General features: G+C 42.0%; 1 protein-coding gene across 1 annotated transcript; it reads right to left on the reverse strand.

Moving 5' to 3' along the window:
- Positions 1-25,593, reverse strand: xpo7 (exportin 7). Its single transcript, XM_023338351.1, has 28 exons — positions 25,546-25,593; positions 16,513-16,659; positions 15,198-15,291; positions 14,897-15,063; positions 13,926-13,991; positions 13,149-13,253; positions 11,746-11,911; positions 10,652-10,725; positions 10,458-10,577; positions 10,229-10,375; positions 9,966-10,138; positions 8,882-9,075; positions 8,695-8,800; positions 8,427-8,562; positions 6,596-6,669; positions 6,420-6,500; positions 5,940-6,003; positions 5,725-5,833; positions 5,525-5,631; positions 5,356-5,444; positions 5,165-5,272; positions 3,592-3,674; positions 3,293-3,507; positions 1,755-1,893; positions 1,512-1,669; positions 1,334-1,432; positions 1,124-1,251; positions 1-161 (listed from the first exon to the last, which is right to left on the reverse strand). The coding sequence occupies exons 1-28, from the start codon at positions 25,576-25,578 to the stop codon at positions 68-70; spliced, it is 3,276 nt and encodes a 1,091-aa protein (XP_023194119.1). The 5' UTR covers positions 25,579-25,593; the 3' UTR covers positions 1-67.
- Between the last annotated feature and the right edge of the window lie 949 nt (positions 25,594-26,542).

A 26,542-nucleotide genomic window follows, 5' to 3' on the forward strand; every position in this document is an offset into this window, starting at 1 on the left:
GGGACGCAGGGTGGGGGTCTGGGGGGCGCCCGCTCTGCAGCTGGGTGAGGCTCTGCCGTGTGGAATGTCAGCTCATCATGTCGTTGCTGTTGACGCCGTACGTCGAGTTCTTCATGCTGTCATTGACTTCCCTCCTGAACACGGACAGGTTCTGTGTGAACCTGCACACACACACACACACACACACACACGTGCAGCTTTAAACTTCAACCATCACAGATCAAAGACTCAGACGGTTTTACAAGAGTACGACTTTAAAAACACATCCTGCAAAAGGAGAGCAGAGGGACAGGTGGACGGGCATAAATAAAGCCCCACTAGGCTGAGAGGTTCTATTAGTACCAGGACATACTGGGCACACTTAAAGGGGCGGTGCTATGTGTTTTTTCAGTCACATACTGTCATGTTATAGCAGTCAAGTAACTATATTAACTTCATTCAGTTGTTATGAAAATACTTTATATATCAAAGATGACTGAAATAAAATTTTATTTTGATATTTACAGTCTTGAAATTGGGCTTCTGTCTCTTTAAAATCTCCTGCTCTTTCTGAGACTCTACCCTCAGCAAGTCATCACAACATGGCTCCTCTATTAACCCTTTCACAACGTTTTTACCAGCGTTGCACTGAGAAGAAGCTCCTATAATGAGCTCAGCAGATCCACAGTTCCACCAGGTGTTTGCTAATTGCTGCTGGCTAGTCTGAAGGAGCCGGATGGGGGAGGACTGCTCTGTGAGGGGGAAGCTTGGAAACTACAGCTTTGAGGAGTAGCTACATCTCAAAAGCGGCACTAGGTCCACCCAGGAGTCTTGCTCATTTGAAAGATTGCCATGGAGATTAAAGGATTTCTCAAACATGCATGGAATAATCAAGACAGGTATGTGTTTGATGAGTGAATTACATTATAAAATGATGAAAAGCTCAGAAAAGTTGATTTTAAGCAATACTGCCCTTTAAAGCATTTAAACTTCAACGTGACTCTGACTACTCTGCCGTAGCTAGGCAACATGGCCATAAACAGGGTCACTTCTCACCTACAGTTACTGTGGGATTTGTAGTTTAACCACTAGAAGGGACCCCGGCCCTCAGGAAGACAGACAGACAACCTGAAACCCGACCCACCTGTCTCGATTCTTTGTTAGAAGGTTTCGCTCTATTCCCTCCATCAAGTTCTCAAAGCATAAGTGCATGGCCTGCTGCTTCTCAGGAGGCTGGCTGCTGACGATGCTGTTCCTCAGGTCAGCGAAATACTGCAGGACACACAAACACACACACCCGTTGAAACACACTTCCTAAAGACAGCAGCAGGTGAGAGCAGAGGGAGGAGCTCACCTTCTCATTGAGCAGGATAAGGCCCAGCAGTGGCCTGGACATGGACCACTGATTCCTGCAGTCCTCGAAGATGATGATGTTCAACACGGTGGACAGCATCTGCAGGACGACACAGAGACGGTCGGTCTGAGCGGACGCAGCGCGCCGCCACGGGAAGCTGCGAGCTGATTGGTCTGACCTGCTGGATCATCTCTGGGTGCTGCTGCATGATGTGCAGGAAGCGGTCGTCTGTTGCCATGGGAGCAGGCCTCTTCTTGGTGGAGCGTGACAGCTGCTTGAACAGGTAGGTGACTATGTGGTCCAAACTGGAGCAGCAGCCGGTGCACACCATCGTATCTGAGAACAGACACACAGAGAGAGAGAGGTGAAAACCCAGATCGGACCGTGGTCCCGGTCAGACCAGACTGCCGCCGGGCCTCACCCAGCGCCGTGAGGCCTTCTGATATCGATGACAGGATGTACATGACGACGTGCGGCTCTAAACTGGCGATGAAGTTCATGTGGTCCTGAGTCAGAACCTCCAGCAGAGAGTAGAAGGACTGGCTGAGCTTCGGGTAATCCTGCAGAGATAGACAACACACACACACACATACTTCCTGCTTTCACTGCTGGACACTGATCAGAAAATCTACATCCACCTGCTGGTTTCCTCCACACGTCTCAGTCCTTCTAAACTATCAAATATCAGCATCCAATAACTTTCATCAGACCATCTGCAGGTAAACCTAAGACTTTTTAAGACCTCTTTGGCTGACACGTTGAATGAAATGGAACACAAAAAAACCTATAAGTATTGTTTTTTGGCTGTGATGCCTCCCAGACGTCTACAACCCATAAAGCTTAGCTTAAAACTGTTACGCCATAGAAAGCACCTAGCATCTTATGGGTTAGCAACAGAAGTGGGCAAGTGGCAAAAATGAACGTCGTCCATCCAACTGGACCCAAGATAGACACAGAAATGTTAGTCAGCAAGGGTCTGTTAGCAGCTAGTTAGTGGTAGGCTTAGCTGCCTGGAGTCAGAGAACAACGATGTCACCAGGCGACTCAAACTTTGGCTTGACCAAAAATCCCACCAGAAAAATTGTGACGTGAGATTCAACAGTCCTGCCACCACAAAGTTTAAGAGCTGTTATTAATGAGTTTAAGGCCAGCTTACAAAAAAAGAAGAAAATCATTTAAGACTTTTTAAGGCTGGGTGGACACACTGGTCCCAATAACACATTTTACTGGACAATAAAATGTCCTACTAATTGTCGCGATAAAATTGTTGTTTTGAGACAATTTTTAAGTAATTTATTGAAAACTGTGTGATAATGCAGGTTCACCCTATCAAACACCAATAAACTGTAATTTTGTAAAGAACACTTAACACTAGAACTGGAAGATATTTTAAATATCCAAAATAAAACCATAAATAAAATGTTCCTTCCAAAAATATGAATCATCAGAAAAGAAATGATCAAACTAATTGTAATTTATCAAGCAATTAATTATTAGTTTATTGCAATATGTTTATGGGCAGGCATTAAATATAGGATCTGAGAAATATGAAACCAGACGGAGGAAAAGAAGGATATAATGGAGGGTAGGACACAAGGGAGGAAAGAAGGAAGGACAAATAACAGAAGTATTAAGTATAGAAGGGATGAGGAAGATAAGGAGCTGGGTACAAGTATATAAGGAAGGAAAGGAAGAAGGGAGAAAGTGCACAAGGATGGAATGACAGGAGGAAGGAGTCACAAAGGAAAAACAAAAAGAGAAGAAAGGAAAGGCACAGGGAAGAAGAGGAGGATGAACATGAGGGACTCAGACACACGTAGCAGAAAATCCTGAAACCAGATTCCAGACTGTTTAGGAAGCGAGCATCAACAGAGAGCATCCCATAAAAACAAAGAAGTGGCTTCATTTTGAGGTCATTAGAGACATCCTGTCTGACCACAGGAAAAAAATTCAACATACTAGTAAGTCACTGTGAGGGATGGAGAGCAGTAGTTTGATGAAGGTTTGCAAGGCGTTGTCCAGGGCGTCATCGCCATAGAGACGGAAGACCCCAAAGTTGACGTAGTTTCCGCTGAGCACGGCCTTGAGCATGGCGAAGCACACGCTGACGCCCTTCAGCTTGACGCCGTACACCTGGTCCTTAGGAACCTCGCCCAGCGTCAGGATCCGGTTCCCTGGGGGACAAACCAGCTACTGTTAGCTATCATTAGCTACTGTTAGCTTCCATCACACTTCAGGCTGCATTCCAGTCCAAATACCGTATGTGGTGATCATCTTGCTGGTTTCCCTGAACAGCAGGATCCCATTTGGTGACGATACATCAAACTGAAGCCGCTGCGATCTGCAGAGAAAACAAACTGACTGATTGTCTGGCGTCACACAGACGCAGCAGAGTGGGCCGGCTATCGCTGAGACCCTCGCAGATCAGTTCAATTTAGATTCATTGGGTCACAATTTGATTCCTTATTGATTTAAATATTAATATATTTAAATCACTTATTACTAAATATTTGATTTAGTAATAAGTAGCATACAAATAATTAATTAATTAAGGAACCCAATAATATTTATAGGTATAACTTTTTTAAAATTTTTTCCTGCCAATATGAACTGTGGCACACGTTACTTTTAACAGTGTAAACATGAACAATTTTGAACCTGTAAAATTTCTGAAAATAAAACTGGCACAATACTTAATGAAACTAATGTTTCATGGAGACGTTGTCAGGATGGCTGTTTATGTGTTCATCCATCCAGGAGATCACATCATTCTTTGCTTTTCTTATTATTTATTAATCAGCTGATATTGCAGCTCCATCTGCTGGATGGCAACAGAAACTACATCTTCTGCTTGTTTCAGCAACATGTGCCATGTCACATGTGACTTCTGTCCACTTCAATGAGAAGACTGGAACCAGCTGAGTTCTGGACCGGAGTGTCCGACCCGACTCTCCAGTCGTTTCAGTAATAAGACAAGGTCAACACTGAGGTCCAACAGAACCAGCAGTCTGTATTTATATGGATGTCATTGATCTATATGACTCAGTACTATGTGAGCCTGGAAACCAGACTCAAACATATCAAAGCGGTTGGTTATCGTTAAGAAACAATTCAACAGTTGAAACAGCATTTCCAATCATTTCACTGATGAATGGACGGTTGGAGATCGGCCTGTAGTTCTGCTGTAGTGATTTGTCAATTTCTCCAGGTTGTTGTTTTTTTATCAGTGGTTTGATAGCTGTTGTTTTTAAAGCTTGGCGGAAACAGCTGATGAGAGCGATGAGGTTTCTGTTCAGATCAGATCCAGGCTTGTGAGCCTATCAACTGTGGCAAATAAAATTCATTGTTAGTCTTTTGATTTCTGCAAAGAGCATTTCTCTTGCACGTCTTAGTGTGGAGCGATAGCTTCACAGTCTCTCTGTATATTTCATAATAAATGTGAAGTTGGTTTATTTCAAAAACTGTAACGTAAACACTTTTTTCGCATCACATAAGTCACATGATCATCAGTCTGATGTCACACCAGGTGCAAACCACAAAGACGACGACAGGAAGTGATAGTAGAATGATAAGTTTTAATGACTTATCACATGAACAAACTTATTAACATGTGATTTGAATCCCGTTTCTTATTTAATGGAAACACCACTATTGCGATATTGTGGTTTTTTTTTTTACATTAGCAGAATATTGACTAAGTTGTGTGCACGTTTGTAATGGAAATGGAGCTACTGACACCAGTTTAAAACTGGAAACAGTCTGGTGGAACCAATGGGTTCATGATAGTAACTCCAGAGTCCTAGTCCACTCATCATGACAGGAAGTGTGTACCTGTTGTGAACGAGCTCCGCCATTAGCTTGAGGACAGGAGTGGTGCAGGCCGGGTCGTGGTACCACAGCTCAATGGCCCGCTGCAGGATGGGCATGTACGTTGGGTATCTGCAGAGCTGGTTAAGGACACTTCAGATAGGTCAGTTACAGTGAGAAGAGAGACAGCAGCTGGAGCGAGGAAGGAAGGATACATCCAGTCGAACAGCATCATGAAACTTGTCTTGGCGTTGAAGGCAAACGCGATGCCCCGGAGGTCTCGCACCAAACCCACCAAAGTCCTCTAGAAGAGACGGACAGGGAACCGTTAGGATGCTAGGGCAGAACCAGAACAACCAGAGGAAGTGTGTGTGTTCACCTCACCTTGGCTTCCTGCTCGTTGAATGTGTTCGTACTCAGCATCTGAGCCACAGCCTCAAACGCAGCAGTCAGAGGTAACATGAACTGTTCAAACTGGTCCTCGTCCTCACCTGCACACACACACACACACACCCCACCATTAAACGCCCACCAGCAGAAATAAGCTAACAAGCTAACATGTGACTGTGTACGTTTGTGTTTACCCAGATCGACCATGAGCAGGCGACCCAAGGCCGTGTAGAAGGTGGTCCGACAGCGCATGTCACTCAGGTTGGACTGGTTGTTCACGCCCAGGAAAGAGAAATGCTCACTCTGTTGCAGCACAAACACCGACACACTATGTTAGTGTGTGTGACTGTGATGCGTGGGTATTTCAGTCTGAAAGTGTGATCTGGACCTGGTCCAGGGAAATACTCACGGTGTGGTTGTTCAGCATGAACTGGACAGCGCTGAGCTTCACCAGCTTCCTCACGCTGCTGTATGTGCACAAACAGGAAGTCAAGGAGAAACTCGCATCCTGATGGGATCCTGATCAGCAGCAGGAAACGCTTTTCCTTATAAACAGCACATATGAAGACCTGGACGACTAACTGAGGCTCGTCATGCTTTAATTTACATGACTGAAATGAAAGTGAGCGTCTCTCTGTGGACAGATATAAACACGCTGATTAAGTTACACAGAAATCTGGTCAATCAACATTAGCAGCTCTGAAGGTTGAACAGATTTCTGCAGCAGCGGTGTCGTATGTGACAGTTAACTCTGAAGAAAACACCATTCAGCCTGAACTGGATCTCCTAATTCTGTCCTTCTGCCATCCTGGATGTTCAATGGTTCTCCCAGTTAATCCCGGGTCAGGATTCTCAAAGACACACACTTCCACACACTCTGTAAGGATATCCTAAGGAGAGGTCGTTCAGCAGCTGGAGGGTTTTGGACGTGATCGGCTCACACTGGCCCCAGTACTTCAAGTTTGTAATGCTGGAAGAAACAATCAGACAGTCAAATGAACCAGTCCAAACTGTCGGGATACAAAGTAGTGTAAGGAAAACACTCCTCAGACTGAGGCTACTTACATTTTCCCTATAAAGACGCTGAGTACCATCGTCTCATCGTTCAGCCCCAGAACCTCTGATAATCGTCGATAAAGCTGGAAAACAAAGATGTTTCAATGACATACAACTCATCAGATTTCACCTCCTACAGGTGCTGGATGTCTGATGACCACACGATTCTCTCCTGAGGCAACATACAAAGAAATCAAAGTCCATATCATTTTAACACAAACTTCTTGGGAGCCACTGTGGAACATCCAAAGAGCCACTGGTTGCACACCCCTGACCTCTGACCCCTGACCTATAGCCGTCTTCAGCGTATCTTTAGTCTTTGTTTACAGCTTTATGGAATGCAATACATGAAAAATGTGACTGAATACTTCTGAATGTACAATAATTTTTGGATGAACAGTTGTCATTTAGATTGTAGAAAAAAGTTGACAAATTAATCAAAAACAAAAACTCACAACTGAGAGATAGCAGAGCAGAAATCTGTTTATTGTTGTAAAAGAGTGCATTCCCACTGAAGTTTATCTACCTAAATGCATGTTTTTATGTTTGTATGCAATCAGAAAATGAAAACACTGAAGGTTGTCCACTGCAGGGACGTCCCAGTGTGATCTGAAGTATCAGATTAGGCTCCTCAACCATTGTTCAAAGACAACAACTGGAGATCCTGATACTTGTTCTACCAATCAGCCGAGTTTTTTTTTATGCAAAAAATAATCTATACGTATAAGCCCTATAGATTATTTTCTAGTTGTAAATAAAAGACATTTAGTCAGAGAGACCTTGTGCTGGGAACAACTGTCGTATCATGTGACCTGCTCCTCCTGCAGTATGCAGCTGAAATACTAGTTATTACATTTTATGATGTTCAAAGCTAAGTTTCTGAGGTGGGACAACCTTTTCAGAAGGTTGTGTTGGATAAAGAGCCAAATTAAAGTCTAACCAAGATGTGCAGGACAGAGCTGGAGACCTCTGGCTCTGCTTTGGAATTTAAAGGGGCAGTATGATGTGTTTCAGGCCACAGTCCCTTTATGTAGCACAACCAAGTAACTATGTTGCCTTCAGTTGTTATCAAAATGCTATTTATCAAATATGACTTAAAAGAAATTCTACTCTGTAATTTAAGACTTTGAAATTTGGCCTCTGTCTCTTTAAAAACTCCTGCTCATTCTGAAACTTGCATTGCGAAGTGGAAGTCATCACAACATGGCTCCTCTATTAACCTTTTATCAACCATTTCACCAGTGTTGCTCTGAGAAGTAGCTCCTATAATGAGCTCAGCAGATGGGCAGGTTCACCAGGCGTTTGCTAATTTCTGCTGGCTAGTCTGAAGGAGCCGAGTTGGGGAATCGAAGCCCTGAAGCTTGGAAACTGCAGCTCTGAAGGGGAGGCGGAGCTAGATCCCCCAGGCGTTTTGCACATCTGAATGGTTGCCATGGAGATTAAAGGATTTTTCAAACATGCATGAAAAATCAAGACAACACTCTAGGTATGTTTTTGATGAGGGGAAAACATTGTAACATGAAGCTCAAAAACATCGATTTTACATAACACTGCCCCTTTAAAGCTTCACTTTCATTCTTTTTCTCAGAGAAAACCTTTCCTGGTTGCAGCCTAGCAGATCTCTGGCTACAGATCAACAGCTTACTGCCATGTTTTCTTTACAGACACAACTGCTACAAAAACACCACCAACACCACAGTTTCTACTTTCCACCACTTATCTGAGAAGTTCACAATTTGCAGTATGTGCCTTAAAAAGGGAGAACAAATGTCAGTGTGCATCACGACAGCGCAGGCTTCCTGTGATCCAGCCCGCTCCACAGCCGTGTGCAGTGCCTCACCTTTGAGGACTTCTGCACCTGGTCGCCGATGTAGATTTTTCGGAACTGTTCGAAGAAGCTGAGCATGGCCAGCTCTAGCCTCTCGTTGCCTGCCTGAGCCAGCCGGGAGTCCGTCAGGTTCATCAGCTGCAGAACCCTGACATGCAAACCAAACCTGGTCAGGAACTACAGCGTGTTGAAAGCATAAAGACTGGGACGGTACCTCAGTCAAGTTAGGCCAGTTCTCTGTTTAAATGATTCTTAACAATTCAACAGATACGCTTCCTACCGGCAGACCAACTCTCCATCCATGGCATCCTGCTCATCCGTACTGGCAAACGACACCCGTCCACCGATCACGGCTCCGATTATATAGACCAACCATGTCAACCGACCTGCAGACAGAAGACAAAAGCTGAGACTCTACCCGACGCAACCTGACGCAGCTGGGTTTGAACGCGTTTGGCTGGCCGTACCCTCCTGCACGGTGACGTCTGCAGCACTGGAGTTGGTGGACTGCAGCAGCTCCTGGTAGGTCTGAGCTGCCTGGTCAAACAGCTGCACCAGCAGAGCACACGTCTTCTCGTACTCACACCGGCCGATGGTGGACAACTGGTCCAACTGCTGCTGGACCAGCCCAGCGTCATCCAGAGGGTCCTCTAAGCCGTCTCTGTGGAGAGAACCAGAGGATCGGATGTAGCAGGGACAGAATGCATGCAGGCCTCCCTCCCAAAGGGTTACCTAGTTCACAGCGCCATCTGGTGCTGCTGGCAGAAATGCAGAGTTAAAAACCCAAGTGAATAGACGAGCCAGCAGAGTCAGACTGGTGTGTTCAGGAAAAAAATGTATTTTAAAAACTGTACACAGCAGCTACAGCCCTCAGTACAGCACGTCTCTCTGCCCGTTCCTGTCAGATTACTGTCAAATAATCAACCACTGCTGCTGAAAATGATTTTTAAAAAAAGAAAGAAGAAAAAACACTGAGGTCGACATTTGGATAAAACCAAGTTAGTATGTAGCCTATTTATTCTAAGAGGAAATTATTCTTCCACCAAAGCACTAGTTAACTTTTTCAAATTCTGCTTGGAAATGAGTTTTTTAAACCTTCCAGATTATGAAAACTTGGAAAACAGATGCTTGGTTTGAGAAGATACAACATATTTTAGAAATATGCATTTTTACATTTCAAGCTTACAAAGTTAATCATAGTGATTAATCACAATGCTAATTGTGATTAATCTGATTAAATTTTTAATCGATTGGCAGCACTAAAAAGCATCCAAAATAAACAAATAAACGACGGCTAGCCTGGCTGGGTTTCAGTTGTCAACAGGGCTTCCTGTGTAAAAGCTGATTATTTTCAGGTTCATTCCTTCTGATCATGTTTCTGGTTGTTATCATGAAACCTAGCAACATTCATGTGCTGTCTACAGGGAAAGATATCTGAGAAATGGAGGTTTGTCCATCGTTAAATGTTGCAGGAGGATGAAATCAGAAACGTTGTGTAGACTCATGACAACCACTGTGATCTGCGGTTCTGACAGCCTCTGCAGAACCTACCTGAGGATGACGTGGACCGACTCCAGCCGCGACGTGATGTAGGCCTTGGTCACCTCTGGGGTGTAGGTCTCCAGCAGGTGGGGCTCGGTGGCTTTGACGTAGGGGACAGACGCTGCCAGGCGCTGCCACAGACTCAGCAGGTAGTGGACACTGTTGGGGGCAAACTCCCAGTGCTGCAACCCCACAGAACCCCCAGACTAGCTGTTAGAACCCACAACTTCCTGTTGTTTTAAACTGCTTGGAGTGGAAGCTGACAGCCTCACCTGCAGGCTGGTGACGGTGAAGTTGGCAATGAGACGGATCACCTCAGGGTAGTTTTCCACTTTGACCAGTTCTCCCAGCTGGTAGTTACTCTTCAGCCTCGCCAGCAGGCGGCAGAACTCGTGGTAGTTGTTGGGATCCGGCAGACACTGTTGCACAAAATAAAAAGCATCACAAAGCGGCACCTGATTGGACAATCAGGGGAGCGTCCGGGTCAGGTGACTTCCTTACTTGTGGGTTCGCCAATATCCTCTTCACGCCGTCCACCAGATGGGAGAGGAACTTTGCTCGCTCTGCATTGTTGAAGAGAGACCGCCTGACAGAGGCGATCTGAACTAAACAGGACAGCACCTGCACAGGAACACAACCGGCTCAGAATCCGACAGAAACCTTACGGCTCCGCCTCCAGCTCAGCTCACACTTACCAGCGGGGAAAGGGACGGAGGGAGGGAATGATATAAATTGAAAAACAGCTGCAGGGTGGAGGAATCGAGAAACGCTGCAGGAGAGATCAAACACAAAGTTAATAGAGAACATCTGACTGTTTGGAAATTTTCATTTGCAATCTGGAAACTAAATATAATTTCTTTCCTCAATCCAATTATGTACTACTTTGAAGCCGAGTGTCAAAAAATGAAGAAAAGTTATTTATCTTGAATTCAAAGTACTGTATTTTCCGCACTAGAAGGCGCACCTAAAAACCTTCAATTTTCTCAAAAGCCGAGAGTGCGCCTTATAATCCGGTGCGCCTTATATATGGACCAATACTGAGCCACAACAGGTCTCGCAACTACGGTAAGCAGCCGCCGACTTCATTTTCCCCTGTAGAAGAAGAAGCGCGCGGTGCACGCTGGGTTTTGTGTAAAGACCCCAAAATGGTTCCTATTAAGAGACACGCTTACGACGCAGAGTTTAAGCTCAAGGCGATCAGTCACACAGTAGAACACGGGAATAGAGCAGCAGCCAGAGAATTTAACATGAACGAATCAATGGTTATAGCGGAAGTGGATATATATTGTGATTGCACTAACGTTTGATTTACCGTAACAGTATCAGACTGTTTTTTACGTGTTTATTGAATCGAGGAAAACTTCCCCTCCACTATATGTTATACCTTGCTGTTGTTAAAAGATAAACTGTGTCACGAAAATACCACATCACTGACTTTACCTCAGGGAAAATAATAAAACAGCTGTTTATTCATTTTGGGAATGAACAGAGTTTTCAGAACGCTGGTTTGTAATTTATTAATAAAGTTTGACTGACCTATCTGACTGTTTTGCTGACATTCCCTTTAGCGCATCTAATGGATGCATAACGTAACCCCAGCCTCTATTGTAGCATCTATTCTATGCGCCTTATAGTGAGGAAAATACGGTACTGCAACGTGAACTATTTATGATCCATTTATGATTAAAGCCTCAATTAATTTGAAAAGAAATGCATTATTGGAGCTTTAACTTGGAGATGCCAAGTTAGGGCTTTCTTCTGAACAACCCTGAGCTCAACACTAAGTTACCTGATCTCCATGATGTTGGAATCTGTACAGTGCAAAGGTCATCTGATGACTCGTCTGTGGAAGTTCCTATAAAATCAAAGTTGAGGCAATTGTAGCTGAGCTTGAGGAGCTGCATCAGCAGGCCGTGCTGGGACTCATCGTTCAGGTTCAGGTTCTTCCCTGAAGCCTGGAAACGAGACAACGGAAACGCCACCATCACTTCCTGCATGCTAGAACTCCACTGGTCACTTCCTGCCTGTGTTGGCTCAGAATCACAATCAACTTTATTCACCATGTTTCCGTACACAAACGATGAATTTCACTATGGTTTTGTTTTGCTCTCAATGAAAACATTTGAAACATTTTAAATATCTAAAGAGGGGAAATAAAACATGTAAATTATGTTATGTATTTTCCATTTTAAAGCACAATCAAATAATTATGTTACCTGTAATTCTTATTATTTGCATGTATATCAAACATGACTTAAAAGAAGTTTAACTTTGCAACTTAACACCTTGAAATTGGGTCTCTGTCTCTTTAAGAAGCTCCTGCTCTTTCTGACAACTCTGCCTTCATCACGTCATCACAGCAATGGTTCTCCATTATGCTGTTTACAACTATTCTTAGGAGAGTTGCACTGAGAAGTAGTTTGTGTGTTGAGATCAGCAGCAGAGCAGTTCCACCAGGTGTTTGCTAATTGCTGCTGGCTAGTCTGAAGGAACTGAGTGGGGGAGGTGTGTGTTTAGGGACCCAGAATGGTTGCCATGGGAGATTAAAGGATTTCTCAAACATGCATGGAAGAATCAAAGCCACATTCCAGGTATGTTTTTGATTAGAAAATGACATTATAACATGATGGAAGGCTCAAAGAGGTCAAGTTCACATAATACTGCTCATCCTTTAACTATATAGAAAATGAATCTCACATACAGTGGCTTAAATACAAGTATGAAACAGTTTGTCCACAGCAACAAAATGGAAGGAGGAAGGGACTAAAGACATGGCTACAGTGCAAAGATGAGGATAGGAGAAGAAGTGAAAATGGTGAAAATGCCCTTGAGCTGAGGACTAACATCTGAGTCCAGGAGGAGGCGCTGTGGATCTGTACAGTGTAAGGAAATTGGTGCAATTATTTTGGAAAGATAAGACAGAAAAAGAAAACAGCAGAACCAGCTAAATAAACTAGGAATTGTTCTGTTACAGTGCAACAGCTTTGACCTATTAAAACCTAACAACATGCAGTCTGCACAAGCTGCTTTATTTACCTCTTAGTAGTAGTAGTTTCTGACTAGAAGAAAATTTTGACGTATTTCCCCAATCAACTTCCCAGTGCATCTTTGTTTAAAATAAAACATTTTTTCCTAACTGCCCATTTGAGAGAGTTGGACTCATTCTCCGACCCCGTGACCTTTGGGACTGACCTGTTTGAGGAGGTTGCAGGAAAGTGTGAAGATGTCAAAGAGCGAGGAGTCTCTGAACGATGACGCAATCTTCCTATGTTTGGTCAGCGGATGCGTTGTGTCGGCCTGAGGGAGACAGAAACATGAGGGGCGACTCGGCTTCCTGATACTGAGGAACAGCAGGGAGGTGACATCATGTCATGTTAATGACATCATGTTAATGTCAATGGTTTGTTTGTTTTCTGTTTTTTATGACTGTATTTTTGTGTTTAATGATGTAAAGCACTTTGAACTGCCTTGCTGCTGAAATGTACTGTATCAATAAACTTGATTGGTTGATTGATTTAAGACTCAGTTTATACCATAATCAGAGAGTCCAGGCTGCAGGCAAAACAACTTTTTAAGTGTAGATCCTAAATAAGGAACATAATCTGGAAATTCTAAAACTGAATTATGTTGGAGCAATCTGCTGCCACTGATCAGTTTACAGTCCCAACAGGCTTATCCAGTCACACCAACACACTGCTTCAATCTGAGCAGCTTGACTTTTGTTCTTAAGAATCAAAGCAAACATTTGGTTTTCCATGTCTCCACCTGGCAGGCGGCACAAATGAAAATCTTTACATTTTCCATCTTTAAGCTGCTGGGAATAGCTTAATCACTAGAGTGTGTCACATGATGAGCCCTCCAATCCAGACCGGAGCGCTCTGAAACCGTTAGCGGCTCAGATTTATCTTGCTTCCACCGTTCCAGTTACACATCTACGCCTCACACTGAAACACTCACAGGAAAACTTACCTGATTTATCTCGTTCGTCAGCTGGGACAGGATGGTGACACCTATGATGCAATGCTCCACGCTGTCCTGGAAACACACAGTTCCAAAGTTTAGGCTTGAACTGAACAGCAGGTCCAGAATCGTTCTCAGGTTCACGACCATTTTCAGTTGTTCTTCAGCCTAATCACGTAAATTAAAAATCTGAAAATAAATTTGCTTAATGAAAGCACGGCAATGTAAAAACAAAAACAAAAAAACACGTTTTTCATAAGTTGTTGTGCTGGGATGAGGTGGATTATCCTCAGATGTATTTTGTAAAACCGCAATGGAAACATTGTTTTGAACCACACCAGTCACATAATCATTACTGGATGTTATTACTGGGAAAAGGCGAAGAAAACAAGAAGTAGTCTTTTTCGTGGTTTGTAGTTTGTTTTTTTCGGTCAAAGTGCGGCTGGCTCCACTGTAAAATTTCCCCAAAATGCCACATATGTAGGCCGTCCCAAGGAGGCGGGGCTTGTTGCACCAACGTCTGAACAAGACGCTGACGTCTCTCTGATTGGCTGATAGATGATGAACGCTAGCACTATGGCAGAATTATGAATACTGTATATCTCATAACTGTTTACATCTGTTGCTACCATGATTTTCAACTTGTCATGTGAACATACATGATTTGAATTTCATTTCTTATTTAAGGAAACACAGCAATTGCAAAATTTTGCTTTCTTGACATTAGCAGAATACTGACAAAGATCTGCACACATTTGTAAAAGAAGACGCGTGCACACACACACACACACAGAAAACAGAGATAAGGAGAGAGATGTACAGAGATTACAGAGAGTCTGAAGCATAGAAACACCATAATTTCCTAGACTTTTCCAGCCCACACAGAAACTCAAAGCTTCTCAATGCATCTGAAAGTAGACCACTTTCTTTGAACTCAGAACTCTGACAAGGAACCATCTCACAAGACTTGAGATTCTCACCTGCAGGAATCGCGTAACATCAGCGATGACGTTTCTAAAGACGTAGTCATCTTTCTGACAGTCAAACCAGCCCAGTTTGGTGATCCGGGCATAAAGCTGGATCAGAGCCTGGGTCACAAATGCTGCTAACTTCGGCCGTGTTGCCAGGTAATTCAACACATAGTTCCCTGTGTGTTACATAAAACAACATCCCACTTAAAAGACATGTGAAGACTGCTTTGATTTGTCAAGAGCACTAAGGAGAGTTTTCTTTCATGTTGGAAAAAAAAAAGATGGCTGCCAGAGAAACAAATATACTTACGAATGTCAATGCGTTGCTCAAGGGGTAAAGGGTTACTGGTCCGAGACACCAGTTTAGATAAACAAGTGGCGGCAAGTAGCTGAGAATAAGAAGACTGGGAAGAGAGCAGAGATATAATGTTAGCTAGCTTGTAGCTTAAATTAAAAATCCAAAAATAAATCTTGTATTATTTTCGCTATTGATGTAATGTAAAAAAAATTATGTGGACAGAAAAGAAAGATGTATGAATTAAGACCCCCTCCCTGGGCTGCCACCTTACTGTGGCAGAGGGGTTTGAGTGCTGCAAAGAGCCTAGGAGATATCCTGTCATGGGCTTCATGCCACCAGTAGGGTCACCCAAGGCAGACAGATCCTAGGTGAGGACCTAGGAAAGTCCAAAGCCCAAAGACCCCTTGTGATGAGTAAAATCAACAGAAACAATGTTCCCTGGGGACACCGGGGCCCCACTCTGGAGCCAGGCCTGGAGGTGGGGCATGTTGGTGAGAGCCTGGGCTTCAACCCATGGAGCCTGTTCAGGCACACCCTGAAGAAGAGACATGGGTCCCACTTCCCATGGGCTCACCACCTGTGTGAGGGTTAGGGCTCTTGGGATGTGGAATATCACATGGCTCTGGATCCAGTATCCTTGAGAGGAGTTGGACACTGTTTCACTCTGGAGTTCCCCTGGTGAGAGACGTTCAGCCGGAGGGGGTCTGCTCGGTGCCTCTACTTGTAACCCCCATCTTGGTACCTGTATGTTATGGTTCACTCCAGTGAATGACAGGATAGCCTCCCTCTGGCTATGAGTGGGGGGACAAGGTCTGACTGTTGTTTGTACTTAGGCACTTAGATTACCCACCCCTGGAGCTGCTGGTGGACAAAGGAGGTGAAGGATGATGTCAGGCTGAAGATGCAGTCCTGCTGGACCTCTCTGGCCTCAAAAGAAGCTGAGGTGTCCTAGTAGTCCAAGCAGCATGCAACTCGGGTAACATGGAGTGATTGGCTAGAGGATGTATTAGACCTACAAGCCTCAGTTCATATCCACTTATATACAGAACTACCTATTAATATTGTACGTTTGCACTAGTCAATTAGTTTTTCCCTTGTGAACAGGCCACCAAAACTGGCTCCAGCCCAGGTTCTTGTAATTCTGGCTTTGTCATTGACATGATCAGGGCTGTACCACCACCTGTTGACCACACTCACTGTATCTCTATTTTTCCACTTAAAGACATAAAAAGCCTGTAAAGTATTTTCTTTGAAGTCACACTGCAGCACGTTTAATCAGAGAAAATGATTAGTGGTGAATGAAGTGAGTCCCCCTGCAGACACTTACACTGCCTCTCTCCAGCAGCAGCTGACATTTACTGAGACAGTCAGGGCTGTTGGTGAACTCCACCAGAGCTTTCTCTGCCTGGTGTCGCACGGCGGTGTCGGTGGTCTCATACAGCTGCTTACACAGGATCTCCAGCTGGGCAAGGCCCTGCACAAACACAACACACAGTAATCACAGACAGTTAACTTTCAAGCAAGTCAACATTCCCTTTTTCACTGAGAACAGCTTAAGTGTGGGACCGTTTGGTCTCCGGTTGTAGCCGACAGACGAAAACATGGACGTCTGTTTTTCACCTGTTGTGAGGAAGAGACGGCCTCCTGTACATTAATGATATCAAATTCCTGTAAGGTGCTGAGTCATGTCTGGTGACACAGAGATGCCGGTCACTGATAAATTCAAAATGGTGGAGCAGGCAGGTTATACTGCAGCAGCAGCAACAGCAGAGGAGCTTCTGTTGGCTACAGCAGCACTGCGGTGCAGCAGGTGTATGCAGGAGTTGCATCTCGCACACTCACTCTGTAGTCCTGAGATAAGAGCTGCGCACGGAGCCCTGCCTGCACACGTGTCATCTGCTGCATGAGATGAGCACCAACAAACTTAATTACTGCTGATAAACCTCCACATAAATGACTATTAAAAGGACAGCAGCGGTTGGCAGGCTATGAGTGACAGAACAAGACGTTCAGTTCAGTCTGAGTCTTTGATAAAGTTTGATCAGCAGATTCATCCCCAAAACTAGGAGGAAAACCTCCAACATAACCATGGTCAAAGAAACTAAAGAGTTTATCAGTAAAAGTGTTTTTTTTAATAAAATATTTAAATATTAAGGTTGAGCTCAGCTCCTCACAGGTCTGCCTGAAAAATCAAACCTCCAGCTGCAGCTGAAGCAGAACGCTGGTGCTGGCGTTCTGACTAAAACCAGGAAGATAGTTCTATAGTCCTTACACTGAGAGAATAGACTCTAAAATACTGTTGTTAAACCATCCAGAAAACTTCAGAGATAAACCAAGAGCCTTTAAATCAAGACTAAAATCCATTTGTTTAGCGCTGCCTGTGATGAAGTTATCGTGACAAACAATAATTTTCAAGTAACATAATAGTCATTGCATAATAATGCAATAACACATTCTCACAGAGCTTGAGAGTGAAGTGAGACTGATACATATATATAACACATATACAGTGAACCCTCGCTATAACGCGGTTCACTTTTCATGGCCTTGCGGATTTTTTTGTGCAGTTTTTTTTCACAGTGCATTGTGCGCTGCGTCCTGATTGGCTAAACAGTCTCCGCGCTTTTTCTCTGCCTGTGTGCCAATAACGTTACGGTATTTAAATATACGTAATACAGCTTGGCAAATTTTGGTAAATATTTCTGCCCAGAATAAAAAAGAGTGACAACAACTACCGATAACTATGTTCTTCTTTCGAAAAAACACACCTGCACCACAGGCTTCAGAAGAAAAAGACACTAGAGAGCGGAGTCAGGCCGCAGCGTCAGTCAGAGGCGCAGTGAAATACGCGTAGTATTTACAAGTAGTTATTTACAAGAAAGCGTTACATTTGTTTAAAAATGCTTCGGCCTGAAAACAGGTTTTGTTCTTTGGTTTCAATGTAGAGTATTTAATTATTCTGTATAATAATTGTAAAAAAACAAAGGTAACTACTTCACGGATTTCGCCTATCACAGGTTCTTTTCGGAACGCAACCCCCACGAAAAACGAGGGTTCACTGTATCTTTGTGAAAAAAGAATGAGTGACATTAGCATTTACATCTCACAGATGTTAGCTCAGCAGGTGATCCAACACACACCTGGCTCTTAGTTTGGGCCTGCAGCTTGATAATGTTTATGTAAATGAGTCACACCACCAGCAAATCACAGATGGGTCTTAATTCAATTACCATATTCCTTGCAAAAAACCCCAAAAAACAATGACAACCAGCAAATCAAAATACTACATCAAGCTGTAGACATTACTAAAGCAAAATGGTAAGATTCAGAAAAACATATCACAATGAATTTGTAACCAAAAGATATTTATGCTTCCTATCCTTAATATTTCTTTTAATTTCTTCAACCTTTAAATGTAACTTACTTTATGACCCCACTGGCCATTATGACATACGTAACTGGAGTGCAACATTTTTATATTTATTTAAATGATACTTTTTTTGTTTGCCTTTTTACAGAGACGTTAAAGAGTTGGCAAGAATGTCTTCCAAAAACACACATTTCCATATTTTCAAATTTACTATCAACTTTTAAAAAATTTTTAACACAAAAACACGAAAACAATGGGCCGCTGATGGACCGCCTTACCAGCAGGCTTAGCTAGTTTTCTGAGGGAAACGCTGTGAAATGGGAGTATTTTTATTGGTATCAACTTTGATATTTTGGTATTATAACAACCCTAATACAGATAGTTGAAAATATTTACAAAGACAATTAGATTAATTTTTACACTTAGGCAAAAGAGAAACTCAGGGTTTCTCCAAGAAACCTGCCAAGTCCAGTGGTTGGGGCACTCAGGCAGTCATTCATCCAGTGGTGTGTCGTGTTTTTGAGCTAAAAAATGTTTAAATGACAGGAAACTTGAAAATATCACTTGACAATTATATGTTATTAGAAGATTAATACCTGAACTCCAACTATTAAGTCTTAAAAATGCAAACATTTAAAAACATTTTTTTATAAATAAGCAATGCATAGCCTGGTGGGGAGGCAAATAAAGCCTGGTGGCCCACCAGGTTTATAATACACTGGGGAAAACCAGCTTCTGGATGGGTGGAAATCAGAAACCTGGTGGATATCTGAACCAAAACACAAGGTCAGACCTGTCCTGATGAAAGATCTGTGATTTGAGGATTTCTTTCCTTCTGTTGAAACATGTTGGTGTGCTCTGTAGCAGCTTTGAATACGGAGGCAGAAGAACGGAGCCGCTCTAAGGAACACACTGAGCCCCGCAGCTGTTGCCTCCATCCAGCTCATATTTGGACATTGTTCATGTCCTGATGTACTCCTCCTGAGTCAGCCAACAGATGGAGCTGGCTTTCCAGATCTAAATCCAACTATTTCGGTTCTCATTTAACTTGCTTTAGGCTTACAATAGACATGTTTTAAACTATGAGTGGGTTTCTCATGCAGCCGATTAGGAACTGATTCAATGTTATGATCAACAATTTCTCTGGGACCGATGTTTTGATGTAGCTGTGTTCAAGTGAACTAAAAGTCCGGTCCGGTAAAGGTGCAGAGAATTATCCAAATTCTACACTTCTTCAGCTTACCTAGAGATGAAAAAAGAGCGACAACAGCTACCAATAACTATGTTCTTCTCTCAAAAAAAAAAACACCTGCACCGCGGGCTTTAGAAGAAAAAAAAACCCGCTACAGAGCGGAGTCAGGATGCAGCGGCTCAGTCAGAAGAGCAGTGAAATACACGTGAGTCACTATTAGTCCTACTGTACTTAGTTTTTTTTCCTAATCATTTTTTATTTTCTCCCGTTCTAATCTAATGACTCAGGTCGCGGTGGGGCGGCGCTGATCTCCGTAATTCGGGCACGGGAATCCGCTTTCACTTCATATTAAAATGATTATTTTACAGTACAGTAGTTATTTATAAAAAAAAAAATAAAATGTTTATACAGTACTTTTTATTTGTTAAACAAATGTTTGGGCCTGTAAAAAGGTTTTGTCCTTTGGTTTCAATGTATTATGGAGTATTTTATTGTATAACAATTGTTAAAAATAAAGGTTCCTACTTCGTGGATTTCGCCTATCGCGGGTTCTTTTTGGAATGTAACCCCCTCGAAAAACGAGGGTTCACTGTATTCAACAAAACAATTATTTTATCAATTGTTTTGATGATTAATCAGATAAAACAACATGGGCACATTCTGCAGATCTTTATTTCTTTTTAAATATGTAAATATGTAAATATTGCAATATGTAAATATGTATATATTTTTAAAAAGACAAACTAATAGAAAAAAAGAGATAAAAAATACTATTTCATTAATATAGACTTATATGTGATACAGTCACTGAATCAGTTGTATTCCATCAAGTACTTAAAAAAATTGTAATTGTTGTTTTATATATATTTAAAAACAGTAGATAACCCAAACCTGAAGGCAGCTACCAAAGCTACCTGGGCTTCCATTGCACCTACACTGACCCACAAAGGTAATTTTATTTATATAGCACATTTGTGCCTTGCTGAACAAGGCACAAGTGGATCTCATCCATTCCACAGTGCATTGATGCAATAATTCATGCAAGAGGAGCCAAACCGAGTTTTGACTGGATGGAAATGATACTTTTCAGAATATTTGGGGTTTTTTTTCAAAACATTTTTTAAGTTATACTCTAATAAAATATAAAAAAATTCTGAGACCCTGAATCTTGGGCTTACATTATCTATAAGCCATAATGAGTAAAACAACAAGCATTTCACTGTATGCATGGTTTCTTTTAGAGTATACTAAGCCTGGTGGGCTGCCAGGCTTCACTTGTTTCCCCCTGCCCGGCTAAGCGTGGCTGGTTAATTTATTTTAGATAGTTGTTTTTTTATTATTATTATTATTCACCAGTAACAGTGGCAGCAAAGATGAGTTTAGAGTTGATGCTTTGGGTGTCAGGTGTTGTCTCAGAGTCTGGTCTTGCTGTGTTTCATCCTCACTACATGTAGGAAACTACTGCAGCGGCACTATCCTCTGTCTGCTGTTAGCTGGCATGTGAAGAAACATTTAGCTGGATGCTTCAGGAAAGTCAGATTTGTTTGATTAACTGGTTACCAGCTTGTCAGATTTACTGAACTTCCAACTTTGTATTTGAGGGACTAAAACAATAAGAAGCAGGTTTATTGCTCTGTCAATAATAAAGCATGTTTCATATGTTTTAGATAAAAACAGTGAAGATAATTGGAGCAGTCTTTACTTCAAATTAACTTTTTTTCAGCTGAACAAGAGCTTTAGATCAGTGTATCTTGTCTTAAATGGCATGTTTTCAATGTCAATCCTGCCTGGAAAAATTATGCAAACCAATTAGAATACGGTTAGAATTACAGTTTTCCCCAAGTCAGGTTTTTCCTTTAACAGCTAAGTGTTAATCTAGCCTAATTGTGCTAAAATCCTTACTGTGATTTCACAGCATAAGGATCCATTTCAACTGGAGCCGTAGTTCCTGAGAGAAAGCCTGCCTCCGTTTCCCACCAGCTGAGAACATCATTAAAACTTAAACTGTTAAAAACCGAGATCCCACCTTGTTGAAAACTAAGCTTATTATTTTCATTATGAGCTGATATTTTAGGGTAGTACCAGCTGGTTAGATCTGTTCATGAGATTTCTTAGAAAAGAATATACACAATAAAACAAACTAACTTAAATGTGTCTACATACCGAAAAGAAAAACACATCGTAATCATACTTTCGTGTTTTTGCACAAAAGTATGATTGTGTAGAAGATCAGCATTAAACAATTTCATCCAACATTGACCAGTAGAAATATTTCAGATTTTCAACTGAATGTCAAACTTCAGGATATCTTCACTGCTGCTTCCAGTGTTTCTTTCTAGTGTGTCAATAAAGTTTTTAGCAGTTTATTTTTCTGACCTGGCTTTAAAGTGCTGCCACATCAACAACTGATGGAAGTCATTCAATGCTAATTTAGCATGATAATAATCTGACTGCAACTGACCATCATTTAGCAAGACTGACTTCCTATAGACAACAGATGTCAAATTTACTGTTTCACCCTTTGCTGCCCCCAGTACAACTATTAGAGCAGTTAGTTTTGGAGAATGACAGCATAACCATTATTACACTAATAATAATAGAAATCCTAGATAACAATCAGAGCAATACAATTTTCACTTAATGAACATGGAAAAAAACAAAACAAACAAAAACAAACAGTTTTTACATGCATTACATGTGACCTGAGCTGATGATGTATCAAGTTATAGCAAGCTGCCTGATTTGTACATTTCAAGTGTGAATCATAAAACTTCAATTTAGGCCTGAAACAACTACTTAATAAGATTACTTGTGATGAATTGAATGTTGAAATAATGGTCACCTGATTTAGTAATCGATTAATCATTAACAAGAGTAGGGGCCGTTTTTTGTTTTAATTCTTTTAAGCACCTTTTGCTATCCAGATCTCAATCTGCTATCTTGTTGACACCTTGCTATCCAGACTGAGATCTGGATAGCAAATCCCAAGAAGTAACCACCATGTCAGCTGTGCACTGTATTGATATTCAGTTTTTTTTTAGCTGCAAACTAAATGAATGATGTTGCATTTTGGCCAATTACATGATTATTTCCTTATTCAAAAATAAGAAAGTTGGATCTTTTAATGCATTTTTAATCTGCAGATGTTGTCCATTTTCTTGTCTGATTAATCTTCAAATTAACAGTCAGAAAATCCATTACTACAATAGTCGTTACTAGCAGCCATTAGGTATAATTAAAGCCGAATGACATGTTTTTGAAGCTTTTTGAATCTGGTGAGGATTGTGTCTCCTTGTTTCACATCGTTTTCAATACTTTCAGATTAAAGTTTTGTTTCCATCCTCAGCAGCTTCTGAGACACGACCCAACCCGAAACGTTCTAATGAAATTTTGTCTTTTGATTCGTCACCCATTATTAAAATCATTTCTGCTTGGCAACGTGAATTGGATCTAAACTCAATAACACCAGCTTTCATCAAAAGCTGAACATCAGATTTTTCAGATAACTGATTAATTTCATAACAACCCTTCATAACATTCTCTCACTTTTTTTAACCTACTTTAGAGCCAAACGTTGTTCTATCGAGACTCAAATGCCACTGAATGTAAACGAAGTGCAACACAGAGCTCAGTCCAGGGTTGGTCAGTGTGGTGATGACAGGGTGTGTAGATTCAGACAACCTACTGATGCACCTACACATGAGGTTACACAGCAGAGCACAGCAGGGCAGGTAGGCACTACTCCATGGAGGAACCTTCAGCATTCCGTGATTTCACAGCATAAGAGGTACCATCATTACTGCGCATACTGCTCACTCAGGTACAAAACCTGAGTGAAGTTGTTCACCTTCCTGTAAGTCAAAATAAATTTCTGCCACATGTTTGTGCATCTAAGAATTTCATTTGTGTTGTTACCAAACAAACATGGCGTCAAACAGCTCTGCTACAGGAATATTAGCTGCACAAACATATCACAATTAATTCATATCAATTACATTTGGTTTTGTTAAAGAGTGTATATGGGGGATAAACTTTATTAAACTCTTAAAAAATTAAGAGGGGAACATTTTTGCTGTGCCTACTCCTGCAAATACATTGATTATAAAAGTTATAATGTAATTTATGCTTCAGAAATTTTTTTAAATAACTCTTCACCATTCTGAAATTTATATAATAAGTACAACAAGCTTGTTAATTGGCCTCCTGTCTGATTTTTGCAACTGCAATTTCCAAACAGGCAAATTTGTAATCAAATATAAACAATGGTAGCTTTCTCTTTGCTGGTTGGAGGGGAGTGCATAGCAACAAGTGGGGGTGGGTCTGTACTGGTCAGTCTGATGCTAAAAAAAACTTGCAAACCGTTTGTTGGAAAATTAGAGTCAGTTTGAGAGTGGGACATTTTAAAACCCCCTAAAAGCTCATAATCTGTCTACTGAGGATCCTTCTTCAGTTGATCAGTCATGTAGGTTCATTGATAAATTCAATATTATGTTTTTCATTTTAGTTGTAAAATACACTATTTTACACGCCACATCAAACATCAAATGACCAAAAATCATAAATAGTCATAAAATCAAACATTAATTGTCTGCGTGGTGTTTTAAGCCACTTTTGAGCAAAAAGTAGTTTTTATATGCAGAATTCCTGCTTCGTTATGTAGGGCAGTTTATATCAAAGCTTATTTAGGTTGATGTGTGCTGCAGATTCCTGCCCAGGTCGATCTTGGCCAGGAGAGCATCCCATAAACATACAGGGTGAAGCTTGCTGGGATGCAGCGACACTCGGTATCCAAGATGCAGCTCGCCTCCCGTGGGAGTTCACTCACATTCACATAAAACGCGAAGCATTGCTGTGTGTATTTTTTCGTATTTAGTGTCCGGTAGGTTATCCACAACACTCTCACACTAAGTGGAAAAATCATGTTAAATCTTTCTCACGACAATCAATCGGCGAATCGGAAAGTTGAGCGCTGTCCCGTCTGAGATTCCTTACACATGTGTCCGGACCCGAACACGAAGCAACAGAGCGGGCTACACATCACAACACCGCACCGCTAAGCTCCCTCCGGTAACAGCACACAGGGGGAAAACCTCCCCGGTGCCTTGACAACAACTTCCCCTTTCCCTCATCTCGTGAAGATGAAGTCATTTTTACTGACAAACATTTCAACACACTGGGTTATGTTTTCAAAGAGCTCGGGCGGGAGAAGTCGACGTCTGGCTGCAGCTAGTGTTAGCTTAGCATGCATCAGCGTCCGGATAGCTAACAACAGAGACGAAAATAACGTTTTATTCCAACGGCAAAGTCTCCGGCGTCACACCGGTCCGCTGCTCCTGACAGGAAAAATGCCTCTAATGTGGAACATATTGGCGCCAACTCGCACTTAACCCCTGCATGTTAGCCTGAAAGCTAGTGGCACACAGTCAGCCATTTGTGTTTTACTGTTTATTTCCCCCAAACACGCAAGTAATGCACGCTATCATGCCGGTAGTGGTAAACCACCAGCTAAAACAGACACTTGGAACCCCACAGACTGGAACTGCACGCCACCACAGTGTCTGTTTTCGTTCCGTCCAGCAGCTAACACAAGCTAACGCAATGACAGCAGGCCACGAGTCAACACAGGCTGCCTCATCCTTTCTTTTACTGCCCACAGTCCCGCGTTCCGACGCCCACCGCATTCCCTGGCGCTGCACACCGGCTCCGTACCTGCACCACCGCATCTGGATCAAGGTTCAACCTCATCTTCCCGCTCTAGAACAAACTGTCGGTAACAAAAACATGAAACCTCTACTTACCTGCACATGATCCGCCATTTTTCTCCATTTCATGCACCTCTCACTCCTCCGCTTATGGGTATGTTAGGAGACAACAGCGCCCCTTCTGGTGGCGGCTCGAAATTCAGTTGTTCGCATCACAAAGCAGGATCAATGAAACAGTAATAAAGTTGAAGAAATCTCAGTAACAAGAAAACCCACTAATATGTTACGAAACCGCCACAACATAGCAATAAACCAGTACATCTTGTCAAAATATGGTCAATATAAGACTAACTTAATACCTAAAAATCTCTGCACATGTTCAAACGGTTTCCAAACTGCTCAACCTGAGTTGTACCTCTGATAAACTTCTTTCTAAACCTGTTCATTTTGTTCATTCCAATTCAATGTACTTTTGACCTATCCTTTTTCCACCCTGATACTTGTCTCTATTCACCTCTCTCTTCCTTCACTCTTTTTAATGTCTCTTGTGCATCTTTTGTGATGTATAGTAAACCACGGGTTCCTGTTTCCCTGTCATTTACACACATCATTGGTCTTGCTTCCACAGACTTTCATTCCTCCTCTCTCCAGAGCATGCAGTGTCTCTTAAAAGAACTCAACCCTTTGGTTGTTTCATCCTTTTTATTGCTCTTATAAATCAGTCATGATTAACATTTTTTCTTTATTTTTTTTAACAAAAAATCCATTTAATGTCAACGTAAAATCTGATCTCTAGAAAATAATGGCAAATAAAAATATGTAACATAGAATAAGTAACTGCATAAATACTCATCCCTGTCCAGGCAGTACCTGCTGTTCCAGCGCAGAATCTGTGTGGATCAGTTTCTATCAGGCCAGTTGAGCAGGAAAACTCCTCATCAGTTTTCCTCTAGTCTTAAATTGTTCCAACTCTGTCAGGTTGGTGGGGATCAGCAGTGCTTTTCAGGTCCTGCCACAAATTCTATTTTGGGTTGAGGTCTGGGCTTTGACTGGGCCACTCCTGTCAAAGCCCAGTGGAATATATACCATCTGT

Source organism: Xiphophorus maculatus, chromosome 8 (genome assembly GCF_002775205.1).
Source record: "Xiphophorus maculatus strain JP 163 A chromosome 8, X_maculatus-5.0-male, whole genome shotgun sequence".
Lineage (NCBI taxonomy): Eukaryota > Metazoa > Chordata > Actinopteri > Cyprinodontiformes > Poeciliidae > Xiphophorus > Xiphophorus maculatus.

Coding starts and splice junctions, on each gene's coding strand:
- xpo7 (XM_023338351.1), bottom strand. CDS start 25,578: ATGAAATGGAGAAAAATGGCGGATCATGTGCAG. Junction 1,252..1,333: donor TTATCCTGCTCAATGAGAAG/GTGAGCTCCTCC, acceptor TGTGTCCTGCAG/TATTTCGCTGACCTGAGGAA. Junction 162..1,123: donor CTAACAAAGAATCGAGACAG/GTGGGTCGGGTT, acceptor GTGTGTGTGCAG/GTTCACACAGAACCTGTCCG.